This window comes from Phoenix dactylifera, chromosome 4, assembly GCF_009389715.1.
Source record: "Phoenix dactylifera cultivar Barhee BC4 chromosome 4, palm_55x_up_171113_PBpolish2nd_filt_p, whole genome shotgun sequence".
Lineage (NCBI taxonomy): Eukaryota > Viridiplantae > Streptophyta > Magnoliopsida > Arecales > Arecaceae > Phoenix > Phoenix dactylifera.
The window spans coordinates 11,669,178-11,684,353 of NC_052395.1; the positions used below are offsets into that span (position 1 = coordinate 11,669,178).

General features: G+C 52.1%; 1 protein-coding gene across 1 annotated transcript; it reads left to right on the plus strand.

The window, feature by feature from the left end:
- The first annotated feature begins 3,392 nt into the window (after positions 1-3,392).
- LOC103722679 (pentatricopeptide repeat-containing protein At1g06270) lies at positions 3,393-4,433 on the plus strand. Its single transcript, XM_026810607.2, has 2 exons — positions 3,393-3,626; positions 3,720-4,433. The coding sequence occupies exons 1-2, from the start codon at positions 3,393-3,395 to the stop codon at positions 4,431-4,433; spliced, it is 948 nt and encodes a 315-aa protein (XP_026666408.2).
- The last annotated feature ends 10,743 nt before the right edge of the window (positions 4,434-15,176 follow it).

A 15,176-nucleotide genomic window follows, 5' to 3' on the forward strand; every position in this document is an offset into this window, starting at 1 on the left:
TGATTAGTAAATAAATTTGATCAGATTTTGTCTTATTTCATGAGATAAAATTGTTATCACGGGCTTCGTGTTATTGTTGACAGCAACCTACAATAGCACGGCTGTATCATGGGTCGAATTTGTGGCGCAAAAAATCATGTCCGGATCCAGGACGTGACATTTAATGGTATGAGAGCGAATTCGGCCCATAGCCTATGTGGACTAGGAGACACTGTAACCGTATTCATGAAGGTTGATCATAGGCCTATCGTGGTGTTTATGATTAGATTTGAATGGATTTAAACCCTTAGCTTAATAAGAACGTCAGGACTTGAACGAGGGGAGTATGTGAGGGCCCGTGCGAGCATGTGTTTAGTCTCACATCCATTATTTACCAAGGAGATCTTGGGTACTTATACAGGATCAATAACCTCAAATAATACCTTCCGGCTAGCCATTTTGGATGAAGTCATGGATTGTTACAAATGATATCAGAGCGGACCCGACCCATAACCTATGTGAACTAAAAGACACTGCAACACGGATCCATTGGAGCTGACCACGGGCTGATCGTGGTGTTTGTGAATAGATTTGAATGGATTGGAACCCTTAGCCTGACGAGGATGTTAGAGCTTGAACGAAAGGAGTATGTAAGGATCCGTGCGGGCGTGTGTTTAGTCTCACATCGGTTATTCGCTGGGTAGATCTTAGGTAATTATATAGGATCAAGGAATCCAAATAATATCTTCCGGCTAGCCATTTTGAATGAGATCTTGGGTGTTAAATGGTATCGAACACGACCCATAGCCTATGTGCATTAGGAGACACTGTAGCCGGGTTCATGAAGGTTGATCACAAGCCTATCGTGGTATTTGTGATTAAATTTGAATGGATTTGAACTCTTAGCCTAATAAAGAAATTAGCACTTAAATGAAGGAAGTATGTGAGGACCCGTGCGGGCATGTATTTAGTCCCCACATCGATTATTCACCAAGGAGATCTTGGGTGCTTATACAGGATCAAGAAACCCAAATAATACTTTCTAACTAGCCATTTTGGGTGAGGCCCTGCGTTGTTACATCTAACATATCAAAGTTCAAGCTAGTTTGAATTTAAGTGCAACTCCTTTTATTTATAGTTAATGCTTTGCAAAGAAATAGAGTAAAAATATATTCATCAATTCCCAAGATGAAAGATAAAAAAAATAATTTGATTTATAAAGACCAATAAATTTGTTTACAAGTGATTAACATATTGGGTATGAGCCGGATTTAAGCAAGTGGAATCCAAAATGTTAAGATAAAGGTAAATAAACTCAAGTTTGTAATATATTTTTGAATCATATTTTATTAATATATGAAATGATATTTATGTAGAAAATATATAAAAGTCTTGATAATGGATCTTTTGTTTTGTAGATTGTGCTTCAATGTAATACTAGCAACATACTCGTGCAACGTTGGACAAATTCCTACTTGTCCAACCTCTATATCTATCTGTGATATATTTGAATTTTTCAAAACTCCATAGACATGCAGAATACAAATGCTATTGTGCAACAGTGCTTTATGATGATTATAATTTTGTTACCTCATCTTCATCTATCACTTCTTTATTTTTTAAGGATGGTCTGAAAAATAAAAAAAAATAAAATATTTATTAATTGATGGGAACATATGTTAATGATATATATCTGGTATAGTACATATATTTTTCTGAAGGAAGGTTAAGTAAATAGAAAGAGGAAGGGCTAATGTATGGACAACTTCATCCAACATTAATTTTGGTGATGCTTTAATAAAAGCCATGTTTACAATTAGAAAGGATAATATAATCAAACATCAATAAAAAAACACAATAGATAACCAATAAATAAAAAATAATACACCTAAAGAAATAATAGTAGGAATCTATGGTAGCAAAAGGGAGAAAAACTAACATTTATTCTTTAGTAGTAGAGCAAATATCTTATTAAAAAATAAAAAAACAATTAACATAAAAGAAAATACCACGTTAATTTTTTTGGAGTACACTCACGGCAAGTTTCGGAACAAAATGTTCCAAAAAAACAATGAAAAATACAATGGCAAATAAATAGCTATTTTTATCCCTACTTTTAATTATTTTTTTCAAGAACTTCTAGAGCTTTGGACCCAACGTGATTAAAAAAAGAAAAAAAGGTAATTAATATAAAATAAAATATCATCTTGCCTTTTCTTTTCGAGTGTAAGTACTGCAAAAAATGTGAAGGTCTCGCAAAAAACTATTCTAAAAAAATAGAAAAAAACACAAAGCAAATAAATATTTTTTTTATCTTTTTTAAAAAAAATTAGCGCCAGAGTCGCAAAAAACTAAAAAGAAAAAAAAAATAGCTGTTCGGTGTTCGACCTAGCTTTCTACAAGCTCAACATCAACCTAGCTTGAACCCAGCTGAGGCTTGTAAGATAGAAGCCCGCTTGGGTAAAGATTATGTCAGCTTCAAGTCTTCAGCTGAAGAAACATCTAAAGCTTGCACAGCTTGATCTTCTGTGGACTATAAGATTTGGACATTGGGTCAAAACAATTACTTAATGCCTGTTTCGGTTTTCTCATAGCCTATAGGAATATCATGCTGGAATTGGGCCTGTTATGCCTGCTAGCCCATATTCTTCTAAATGACCATCCCAGTCTTAGGCTAAATCTTATCGCTGAGCCTATTGATTGCAGTTTTTTTTTTTAAAAAAAAAAACGACAAAGGCCTTATTTTTTCCGTCTACAAAGTTTTGAACTCTAGAATATGAGGTTGATATTAGTCCTATTCAAATAAACGGCGCAATCCATAACTCCAACAGAAAATCCAGTCCAATCCCATCAAATTTTACAAACGACTTTTGGACATGGAAAATTAACTAAATATAATATATTACTTTCATGTACAAATTAAACATATAATAAAAAAATAATAAAAATTAGTTTATATTACGATATTGGACTGGATTGTTTCTTTCATGCTAATAAAAAGATTCATCTTCCTTCCACGCACTACACAAATATCAAACCATTCAAAACTTTGTCATCCATCCATTGGTATAGATCGCAAAGCGAAATAAGGAAGGTGAATCTTCTTTGGAGCGAAAGATACACCCCCAGCCATTTCGTAAAATGCCCGAAGAAACATTGGTATAAGGAGTAATGAGGCAGTGGGTAATGTGCAACCAAAATGTTCGCGTGGACATGAGTTCTAAGTGTAACACCCTGGACATTGGTGCGATCCTCGCACACTTTAAAGTCCGTGTTCGGGTTTAAAGCGTGCGGCGAAAATAATCACGGAAGCAGGCGTCACTATGAGTCCCCGGTATATTGCAATCACGCCAGGGTACCAAAACCACGCCCCCGAGGCCTGAGGCGGAGTACAAGGAGGAAATGCGTACCTAATGGCCGCGTCGGCGGTGCGGCCCTTCTGCTTGCTTCGCCATCTGCAACGCCGCTGCTTCTCCTCCGCCTCCACCACCACCGCCAACGAAACCCCTCTCCAGCGCTCCATCCGGTCCGCCGTCGGATCCCGGGACTACCTCCAAATCCCCAACCTCCTCCACTCCAACCCGAACCCTAATCCTAATCCTTTCTCCTACCTCTCCCTTCTCCCCCCGACCCTCGCCGCCCGCATCGTCGGCGACCTCCTCCACTCCTTTCTCCCCCTTCGCCCTCGCTCCCTCCCTCTCCCGGCCTACTCCTCCCTCCTCTCCCTCTTCCTCCCAAAGCCCGGCCATAATTTCCCTTCCTCCGTCTTCCTCTCCATCGCCCTCGCCGTCCTCCAGGCCACCCTCCGCTCCGGCGCTCCCCCTCCCCGCGAGACCCGCGTCTCCCTTCCCCTCTCCTGGCTCCATCTCCGCCTCCGCCGCCGCTGCCGCTCGGTCGCCGGCATCATCTCCTCCCTCCGCCCCCTCGGCTTCCGCCTCGACCTCAACACACTCAATTACTTGCTTTCATCTCTCTGCGCCGCCGGCGAGCCCGCCGAGGCCCTCGCCGTCCTCCGCGGCATGCCTGCCGCCGGGATCGACCCGGACTCGGAGAGTTACTGCACGGTGATCGAGGAGGCGGATGATGCGGCCGTGGCGGAGGCGCTGCTAATCGAGATGGTGGTGGAGGAGGGGATGACGCCGAGGAAGGGGACCGTGGCGCGGGTGGTGACGGCGATGCGGGCGGAGGGGGAGGTGAGGAGGGCGGCGGAGATGGTGAAGTTTCTGGAGGGGAAGGGGTGCGCGGTGGGGTTCGAAGCGTACGAGGCGGTGGTAGAGGGGTGCGTGGAGAGCGGGGAGATGGTGCTGGCGGCGCGGGTGGTAGCGGAAATGACGCGTAGGGGGTTCGTGCCTTACGTCGGCGTGCGGCAGAGGGTGGTGGAGGGACTGGCGGCGATCGGGCAGGGGGAGCTCGCCGGCGCCGTGAGGCAGAGACTGGCGGAAATCGGGTCTTGAGGCTTTGGGGAGAAAGGAAAAGGAGCTAGCGGGGACTTCGTTTTTTTTGGTAGAATAGTGGGGAGTTTGTTTAACGGCAGATATTATTATTCGCAATGTATCATGAAGATTTGTAACACAAAATCATAGAAACATTTTTTATTTTTTGTGGCTTTGCAACAAGGTTTTGCATAGCTGACTAATGGAGCATCCAGTAACCATGGCTATTGCTTTTATACAACCCAAAAAAAAACATAGAAAAATAGTAAGAAACTGCCCGCCATGTTTGCACTGAAGCACAAGAATACTGGTTGCAGAAGCCCGTAAAAGATACTGATATCATAAAATTTAGCTTCTTAGAAACATATATTACGTGGTAGCAAGCATCTGGAACAATTCATGTAACAATATTCTTTTTTCCTCTCAAATCTAGAAAGCATAAAGTTATGTATATTCAGGAGAATACGAGTTTAGAAATCTCAATTTTTAAAAGCCCTGAAGAACTACTCTAGCTAAGAGTTTAGAAGGCTCAATGATTTTGTATTGGCGTAACAGGATGCACAGAGCTACGAGAAGATAAGAATTCCCGCGGGATTTGTCAGGACAAAGGATAGAGCTAAAAGTTGGATATATTTATATCCATATTTATTTTTGTTGCTGGAAATTGGACCCGGGGGCGATCGTCCGTCGAGGAGGGGGAGCTGTCGGCGGACGCGAGGGAGTAGCAATATGTCGGCGGGCGGCGTCCTCTGTCGGGGTGCCTGCAGAAAAGCCGGTGGCCGGGTCTTCCGGCGCCGGCCCTCCGATTCTTAAGTCAGAGGGGGCAAAATAGTGTTCAAAGAAAATGGGAGCAGTAGTGCTTTCTTCTTTCTCTCTCTCTGTCCCCCCCCCCCCCCCCCCGCCCTTGAGAAGCACGGTTCCCTTTTATAGGGGGGTTTACCTGCGATGTGACCGGACAAGGCCGTCGTACAGCTCGGCACGTTGCTTGATCTGATGCACGGACAAGTAGATAATTATACTGATGTCGGAGGTAAGGCCGTCGTACGACCTGAGCCGTCACGCGATCGGGTGAATCATTGCGTTGATGTCGGCGGTGAGGCTGGGGTCAGACTTATCATGGCGGACAGGACTCTGCCGAGCTGATTTGCCGTGGAGAGCTGAGGATCCGTAGATGAAAGGAGCCACGCGCATTAATTGTTGCGTAGGCCGGAGATTCACATTAATTGTTGCGTAGGCCGGAGATTCACATTAATTGTTGCGTGAACTGGGGATTTGCCGGGATCATGTGTAATAAATGCTGGGGCAGTGGCAGGATATGGCCTTTGGCCGGACCTCGGAGAGGTACGGCCGCGGCAGGTGGTTGACAAAGACAAGCCTTTGAGGTCAGAAGTCCTCTAGGTCGGATGATCCGGGATCGGACGTTCTGGGGTCGGGCGCTGACCTCCGTCGTCCGGGGTCGTCGACTACATAGTCTTCCGGTGGAAGGGTTATTGTATTACTGGGGGAAAACCGTATTCCCCCAACACTACCCCCGACTTCCGAGTTCGAGCTGCAGGCTCGGACGTGGGAAGTAGAAGTTGTTATCGTGGTTATCGAGGTCGAAGGGGATCACGCCCGCACCCCTAAAGCTTCTGTAACGAAGTCCGCGCCTTTTGAACCTTCGAGGTCGCTTCATGTGGTGGATTTATGATGAGGTCCGCGCCCTTAGGCATTTCGAGGTAGTTATGGCGTGGGCTGCGCCCTTTGGCCCGTCGAGATCGCTTTATACAGCGGACTTATGACGGGGTCTGCACCCTTACGTATCTCGAAGCAGCCATGATGATTACGCCCTTTAGATCTCCGAGATCGCTTTGTACGGCGAGCTCATAACGAGGCTCCCTAGGCCCGATGAGGTGGCGCCTCGACCTTATAATCGAAGCCGCCTCCTTAAATAGGTACACCGTTTCGCGCTTCGAAATGAGCACGTGGCATGATCTGAGGTCGGACGTTTCCGATTTCGTATTGGCGGAATAACGATCTGGGAGGCTGGGGTTATCTCGGCGCTCCACGTGTCCCTAAGGCTTATTAAATGAAGGGAGCGGAGGTGATGTCCGCTCGTCTTTTAAGGTGATCCGGTTCAGTGGGCCTATGATGAGGCCGTGAGATCCGATGGGACGGCGCCTCGGTTGCGTACCCGGGATATTGATCCGGAGTGAATGCGGTGCTTCGGGTTCCGAGGTTGACACCTGGCGCAATCTGGACGGGGGATGGGAACTAAGCCCGCCAATCCGGGCCGTTAGGGGGGTCTATATAAGCCCCTCGAGTCTGCCCTAATAGTCCTATTTGGTCGCCCTTTGCTTTTGTCGTCCCTACCTCCATTCTCTCTCCTAACAATACTTTGCCGACGGTCCCCGGAGCGGTTTCCGGCGACTCTTTCCGTAGGTTCTTGCCCCGTGTTATTTAGGGTTTCCCTTCTTCTCCTACCTACTCCTCTCATCTTTTAGTTTACTTCAATTTTCTAAAAAAATGGGTCTTGGTCCGGAGGAGGTAGGGTCGAGCTTATCGAGGGAGGAGCTGGAGTTAATCCGCTCCCGGTTCTTCTTCCAGCCCGGGTTTCGTCTCGAAACTGCAGGGCCGGAAGACAGGGTGACGCGGCCGCCCCCAGGTCGGATCGCGATTTACCGCGAGACGCTCTGGGCCGGCCTGCGGTTCCCTGTTCACGAGTTCGTGAACAACTTGCTGGTGGAGTATCAACTCATCCCAGCACAGCTTGCTCCGAACTCGTGGAGAACTATCATCGGGTTCTTGTCCTTGTGCCTCGCGCACGGGATTTCAATCTCGGTGAGCATTTTCCGCCGATGTTTTTTATTAAAGAAAAACCCGACGGATGCAGAGTGGCTATACTTCGCCTTTCGGGGCGGTATGTCGCTCTTCCAGGGTGCCCCTTCCTCTATTCATGAGTGGAAGGGGAAATTTTTCTTTCTTGCATCCGAGGTGCCGTGGGGGTTCAACCCGAGGTGGGGGCATCCTCGGTTGAAAACTCTCAACAGGCTCTCCGATCCCTCGGGGAGGGAGCTGAGGGTCTTGGACTCCCTACGGGCCCTCGGGAAAGGATTCAACCTAACCGAGCTCCTACGGGAGGCCGCCTTGGCGAGCGTGGGCTTGAGCTCGGCGCGCCCCGAGGGTAAGAATAGTTGTCTCGTCCTATTTTTACCTATTTCTTCTTTTCGTTAACACTGGTCTGACACTCGAAAAATTTTTTGGTTTCAGACATCCCCCACATGCCGACTAGCAGCACATCCCTCTTTTCTCGGCTAAAGAGGCGAGAGGCCGAGGCCGGCGGGGCCATCCCTCAGCCCCGGAAGAAGTCGAAGTCGGCCGCTGCTTCCACCTCGGCCGGGACGGGAGGCCCGGAGGCGGGGGTCTCTGCGGGCGCCAGATACCGGCGATGCGGGCTCGGCAGCCCCACTCCGTCCTACCCCTGTCGCCCAGCGGGGAGGACCGATGGTGATCCGACTGCGGCCTTCAGAGCCCGGGCCGAGCAGGGGCCCCGAGGTCCCCAGCTCGGGCGAGCCGAGCTCCCCGAGGGATCAGGCGGGGAGGTCAGCCGAGCCGGGGTCCCCAATCCTTGAGGGGAGCTCGGCCTTCCACGATGCCGATACCGCGCGCGCGGTATATCGGCACGCCATGCTTCCAGCGGACCGGGCCGAGTTCCGGAGGGCGTCGCTGGAAGAGATCGTCGACAGTACCTACTGTAATACTGTTCGGGTGAGCTATTGCCTCTCATTGGCTACTAACTTATGCATACACTGCCTGCTTTTTACTTATAGTTGCTTTCTTCTTCTTTTTTCCTCTTTTGCAGCGTATCCATGAAGTCGACTCCCTGGTGTTTATTGCCCAAAGTTGTCAGGCGGAGACTCGACGACTCAGCCGGCAGTTGGAGCCGGCCAAGAAGAGGGTCGCTGAGCTGGAGGCCGCGCTGGCCGAAGCCGAAGCGTGAAGGGAAGCCACCGAGGCCGGGCGACTCGCCATGGTCGAGGTGCTCGAAGAGGAGAGGGTCGCCCATTCGTTGACGAAATCGGCCCTGCGTGCCTCGGAGGCGCGCCTGGGGGAGGCCCAGTCCGAGGTCGCGGGTCTGAAGTACGAGGCTGGGGTCTTCCGCCTCAAGATCGAGCAGCTCGAGGCCCGGGAGAAGAGGGCGCTCGAGCGGGCCGAGAACGCAGTGGAACTCTTCAAGGAGTCAGAAGAGTTCCGCGATATGTTAGAGGAGGAGACTGTGGACGGGTTCCTCCGGGGCTTTGACAACTACCGGAAGCAGATGGCTCGGATATGCCCCCAGTTCGACCTCTCGACGATCCGTCCGAGGATGAGGTTCGGGTACGGCTCCGACGACGACGACGATATCCCCGCTGCCCTCATGTCCGAGGAGGACCTTGCTGAGGCCGGAGCCGTGGCAGCTGAACCGGTGAGGGCGGAGGCCATACCTCATGAAACCAGCGAGGTTGTTCCCGCGGCGCCGGCCGAGGCCCCTGCCGCAGACCCTGAGCCCGCGCCCGCTCAAGACCCTGAGCCCGCGCCTACTGAAGACCCGCAGGTCATTCCTGTAGACGACGAGGGCGATGCTAATGAAGCCGCCGCCTCTTAGGACTTCGGTTTTTTCTATGTTCATTGTAAACGAGGTCGGCCTACAACTTTGTAAAAGGCCGGCCTCTAGTTTTGTACTTAGCCTTTTGGCGTTTCATCAATGAAAGCTTTTTCTTTCACTTCTACATTTATTCTTCTTCTCTGCCTTTTTCACTCACAAACGAGGTCGGTACTTCTGCCGACTCTCGACTTCGTATCCGAGCCTTCAGATAATATTAATAAAGACATGTTCTTTGGCCATGTCTTACCTTTCTTCTGGTGTGTATAAGTGTCCGAACTCTGATTATGCTAGCTAGGGGGGGCTCCGAGCTTAGACTTTAGGAAATTTCACCAAGTCTTGTAGCTCGGATTCGTAGGTTGCAGAGGTTGCCAAGTTCGGCTTTTAGGTTCTCATGGCACCGGGTTCGAGCTTCGGGCCCCCAAGTGGGGCCGCGCTAGACCTACATGGGTCGCTACCGAGGTGCTCGGCCAAGCTTTTGAGCCTGGCTCTTGGGGCGCAGGCCCGTAAGAAAGTTGTCCCCTAAAGGGGAGCTTAGGCCAATAGTCACATCGTCGCCAGGTTTTTCATAGTCATTGCCCTCGGACTCTGCCGAGATTCAGGCGAGCGGGGTTGGGGCCTGTAAGGAACACCTCGGCCTTTGAGGTTATCTTCACGAGTTGACATCAGAGTCTGGGCATGGGGGCTGTGTTGGGCCCTAATTTATGAAGACTTTGTACAAATTGTGGAGACTTGATGAGCGGAGCATGCATAATGTGGTTAGGAGATCGGTCTTAAGCCGACCCATTGGAGAAGCCCGGCTTTGGGGCGAGATAAGACTCCAACGTTGGATGAGATTTCGCTTAGCAGTATGTAGATAAAATTTGACAAGGAGGGCGTCGAGTTAGATGTACCTCTTGCCTTTTCAGAGTTGTGCTTCACATGGCGGAGTAGGTTGCCTCCCTTCCTCGTCGACCTCCGGAGTCATTTTTGACTTTAAGGGGGGCTCGGGCTTCTCACGGACCCGACGGCACCCGCCGAGGTTGAGAGGATTTGGGGAGACTTTATTGATTTGTAGCTCTTTGCGAGGTCGAGGGGGCTTGAGACCCTATGGTCGGACCTCGGGGCGCCCCAACCTTGGTCGAGGGATCTCGCGTTAGGTCGGCGGGTCTGTGGGCGCTTTGCTGACCTGTGGTGCCTCCCGAGGTCGAGGGAGTCTGGTCCTCTACGGTCGACCCTCGGGGCATCCCGACCTTAGTCGAGGAATCGTTCGTCAGGCCGGTGGGTCTGGGCACGCTCTACCGACCTGCGACGCTTCCCGAGGTCGAGGGAGTCTGGTTCTCTACGGTCGACCCTCGCGGCATCCCGACCCTAGTCGCGGGATCGTTCGTCAGGCCGGTGGGTCTGGGCACGCTCTACCGACCTGCGACGCTTCCCGAGGTCGAGGGAGTCTGGTTCTCTACGGTCGGCCCTCGGGGCATCCCGACCTTAGTCGAGGGATCGTTCGTCAGGCCGGTGGGTCTGGGCACGCTCTACCGACCTGCGACGCTTCCCGAGGTCGAGGGAGTCTGGTTCTCTACGGTCGGCCCTCGGGGCATCCCGACCTTAGTCGAGGGATCGTTCGTCAGACCGGTGGGTCTGGGCACGCTCTACCGACCTGCGACGCTTCCCGAGGTCGAGGGAGTCTGGTTCTCTACGGTCGACCCTCGGGGTATCCCGACCTTAGTCGAGGGATCTTGCGCCAAGCCGATGTCTCATCGTCCTGCGATACTTCCCGAGGTCGAGAGAGTTTGGGACTCTACGGTCGAACCTCGGGGCATCCCTATCTCAGTCGAGGAATCTGAGGATCACAAAACGACCCAACATTAGAAGAGAATTGTAATCATTGAAGTAGGCGATTCATTCGCAGAAAAGAGATTGAATCTATGGTCCCGATTGTCTTAAACCCCATGGGGTTTCATTGGTAGTACACTCGTAGATTCTCAGAGTTTCAGCTTCGCGGGATCAGAGTCCCCTTCAGGGACTTCAATTTGTACGCCCCTGGTCGTTGTACCCGGGCGATTTGATACGGCCCTTCCCAATTTGGGGCGAGCTTTCCTTGCTCGGTCGGTTGAGAAGCCTCGGCTCTTCTGAGGACGAGGTCCCCCACTTTGAAGAGCTTGGACTTGACTCTGGAGTTGTAGTATTGGGCCGTTCTCTGTTGGTATCTTGCCATACGAACCCGGGCGACCTCTCGTGTCTCTTCAACGAGGTCCAAGTTGCCCCTGAGCTGGGAGGAATTGGTGTCAGGGTCGTAGTGCTCCACCCTTGGAGAAGAAAGGCCGATCTCTAGCGGGATGACGGCTTTAGTGCCGTATGCTAGGTTGAAGGGAGTCTCTCCTGTGGGCAGTCGGAAAGTAGTCCGATGCGCCCAGAGGACGTTGTACAAGTCCTCGACCCACTGTCCTTTGGACCGATCAAGCCTAGCCTTGAGTCCCTGCAAAATAGTGCGGTTAGTTACCTCGGTTTCCCCGTTTGTCTGGGGATGAGCGACCGAGGTGAAGCGGTGGTCGATGCCGAGCTCAGAGCAAAATTTCCTGAAATGGACATTATCGAATTGCCGACCATTGTCGGATATAAGGATACGGGGTAGTCTGAATCTGCAAATTATGGACTTCCACACGAAGTCCCGCATCTTTTGCTCGGTAATCCGGGCGACGGGTTCGGCCTCGACCCATTTGGTGAAGTAGTCGATGGAGACGACCAGAAACTTTCTTTGTCCGAAGGCTAGGGGAAAGGGCCCCAGGATGTCGATCCCCCATTGGGCAAACGGCCAGGGGGCGATGATGGAAGTCAGCAGGGCCGAAGGTCGGTGCTGGATATTGGCGTTTCGTTGACACCGATCGCACCTCCGGACGAAATCCGTCGCATCTTTCTGGAGCGTGGGCCAGTAATATCCTTGCCGCAGGATCTTATGGGCCAGTGCCCGACCCCCCAGGTGATTTCCGCAGATCCCTTCATGGACCTCTCGGAGGGCATAGTCCGCCTCGGAGGGGCGGAGGCATCTGAGAAGGGGAGAAGTAAATGATCGTCGATAAAGCCTATTCTCGTACAAGACATACCGGGGGGCTTGGCGCTTGATTCGGCGAGCCTCCATCTCGTCATGAGGCAAGGTCCCGTCTTGGAGGTAGCAGACGAGCCCATCGATCCAGCTTGGCTCGGAGTCGATGCACATGGTGGGCTCGGGTTCCTCCGTGCTGGGGATCTGAAGATACTCGAGCGTTGTTCCCTTGGGAAGCTCGCTCATGCGGGAGGTTGCCAATTTGGACAGCTGGTCTGCCCTGAGGTTTTCCGCTCTGGGAATGTACTGAATATTGAAAGAATTCAGGACAGACGTAAGTTCCCGCACCTTTTGGAGATACTTTTGCATGGATGGCTCTTTAGCTTCAAAGTCTCCTTGGATCTGGTTCACTACCAGCTGGGAGTCGCTGAAGGCCGTCAGGTCTTCCACTTTCAGTTCTTTCGCCAGCTTGAGCCCGGCGATGAGAGCCTCATACTCGGCCTCGTTATTCGAGGCCGGGAATTCGAGGCGCAGGGCTTGCTCGGCCACCACTCCGTCTGGACTGGTGAGGATGAGTCTGGCTCCGCTACCCCCCGAGGTTGAAGACCCGTCCGAGTGCAGGACCCATGGCTGCCTCGGGGCTTCCTCCGCGGATACGGGTGGCAACTCGGGGTCGTCCGGCAGGGTACATTCCATGATAAAGTCGGCGAGTATTTGGGCCTTGATAGCCGGCCTGGGCCGATATTCGAGGTCGAATTCTCCGAGCTCGACCGCCCATTTGGCGATCCTCCCCGCACGATCCGACCTTTGCAATATTTGCTTCATAGGCTGGTCGGTCAATATAGCTATTGTGTGGGCTTGGAAGTAAGGCCTGAGTCTCCGAGCCGAGATGATGAGGGCGAAGATGGTCTTCTCAAGTTTAGAATATCGGGTCTCAGCATCCCTGAGAACCCGGCTGGTGTAATAGACCGGCTTTTGGAGCTTGTCCTCTTCCCGGACGAGGACTGAGCTCACTGCGGCCGGGGAGACGGCCAGGTATAGATAAAGAACCTCGCCCTTCTGGGGCTTGGTGAGCAGCGGGAGAGAGGCCAGAAGGCTCCGGAGCTCTTCAAAGGCTTGCTGGCATTCTTCTGACCACCGAAAGTCTTTCGGCCGTTTGAGGCTTTTGAAGAAAGGGAGGCAGCGCTCGGCTGACCGAGAGACGAACCTTCCCAAGGCGGCAACTCGCCCTGCGAGCCGCTGCACCTCCTTAACTGTCTTCGGAGGCGACATCTCTTGCAGTGCCCGAATTTTCTCCGGGTTGGCTTCAATTCCGCGCTGGGTCACTATGAAACCCAGGAACTTGCCCGTGGTGACCCCGAACGCACACTTCGCCAGGTTGAGCTTCATTTGGTATCTCCTGAGCTTGGTGAATGTCTCGTTGAGATCGGCTATATGGTGTTCCGCCGCTCGGCTTTTTACCAGCATGTCGTCCACGTAGACTTCCATATTTCGGCCGATCTGATCTTTGAAAATTTGGCTGACCAGCCTCTGATAGGTGGCTCCAGCATTCTTCAGGCCGAAGGGCATCACCTTGTAGCAGTAGGTGCCCTTGTCGGTGATGAAGGCCGTCTTTTCCTCGTCTTCCGGCGCCATTCGGATTTGATTATACCCTGAAAAGGCGTCCATAAAAGTTAGCAGTTGGTGTCCTGAGGTGGAGTCGACGAGCTGGTCGATGCTCGGGAGGGGGAAGCTGTCTTTCGGACAGGCCTTGTTCAGGTCGGTGTAGTCCACGCACATACGCCATTTCCCATTGGCCTTCTTTACGAGGACTACGTTGGCGAGCCAGTCCGGGTAGGAGACCTCCCGGATGAAGCCGGCTCCGAGGAGTTTGTCCACCTCCTCAGCCGCAGCCCGTTGTCGTTCTGGGGCGGAGCCCCTTTTCTTCTGCTTCACAGGTCTGCTAGTTGGCTTCACCTGGAGCCGATGGACCATGACCTCAGGGTCAATTCCTGGCACATCCGCGGGCGACCAGGCGAAGACGTCAGCGTTGTCCCACAGGAAGCTGACGAGGTGGTCCCTCTCGCAGGCGCCAAGGCCGGAGCCGACCTGCACAGTTAGCTCAGGAAAATTTTCTCGTAGTGGAACTTGAACAAGAAGCTCACCGGGCTCTACTTGCTTCTTCCAAGGGGTGTCCCTCGCATCGAGGGTTTCTATGGGTAATGAGGGGTCCGTCGGCTGAATCGTTGCTCCGGTTGGTCGCTTTACTCCGTGGGCCGCCATGTAGCATTGCTTGGCAACCAGCTGGTCTCCACGGACCTCGCCTATTCCTTGGCCGGTGGGGAACCGCATGAGCAGATGGCGGGTTGAAACTACGGCTCGAAGGGTGTTTAGCCCCGGGCGCCCAAGGATGGCGTTGTAGACCGAGGGCAGACGGACCACCAGGAAGTCCGTCCTCACAGTGCTCTCCCGGGGAGCGAGGCCAACCGTGACAAGGAAGCTAGCCTCACATTCAACTGGGACTGAATCCCCAGTGAACCCAACCAGTGGGGCATTAATTCTCCGGAGATGTCCTTCTGGCAACCCCATTTTTTGGTAGGCATGATAATACAAAACGTTGGCTGAACTTCCATTGTCAACTAGGACACGCTTTACATCAAACCTATTTATAATCATAGAGATGACCACAGCGTCATCATGAGGGGTCTCGACCCCTTCTAAGTCCTCGTCCGAGAACGAGATGACTTCAACAGTGCGTGGGCGCTTCGGAGGTGCTCTCTGGGCGGCCGTTCCTGCCGAGGCCCTCCCAATCATGTTGATGGTGCCGGCAATGGGCCTGTTGCCGTCCAGATTCTCGGACGGTATGGTATTCTCCGCCGGCCTCCTTTCCTCATGTCGGTTCCTCACGAACCGGTTGAGTACTCCCCGACGGATGAGTGCTTCTATCTCGTCCCGGAGCTGGAAGCAGTCCTCCGTGTCGTGCCCACGGTCCCGATGGAAGCGACAGTACTTCCTGGGATTACGGGGAACTCCCGTGTCTCGCATAGGAGGCGGGGGTCGGAAGAAGTCCCGACCCTCGATTTCCATCAGGATCTCGGCCCGAGGAGCATTGACAGGCGTGTAGTTCTCGTACCTCCCCGTGTAC

Bases quoted from the DNA above. Each gene is read 5' to 3' on its own strand.
- LOC103722679 (XM_026810607.2), top strand. From the start codon at position 3,393: ATGGCCGCGTCGGCGGTGCGGCCCTTCTGCTTGCTTCGCCATCTGCAA. The intron at 3,627-3,719 runs GTCGGCGACCTC...TTCCTCCCAAAG, and splicing joins CGACCCTCGCCGCCCGCATC to CCCGGCCATAATTTCCCTTC.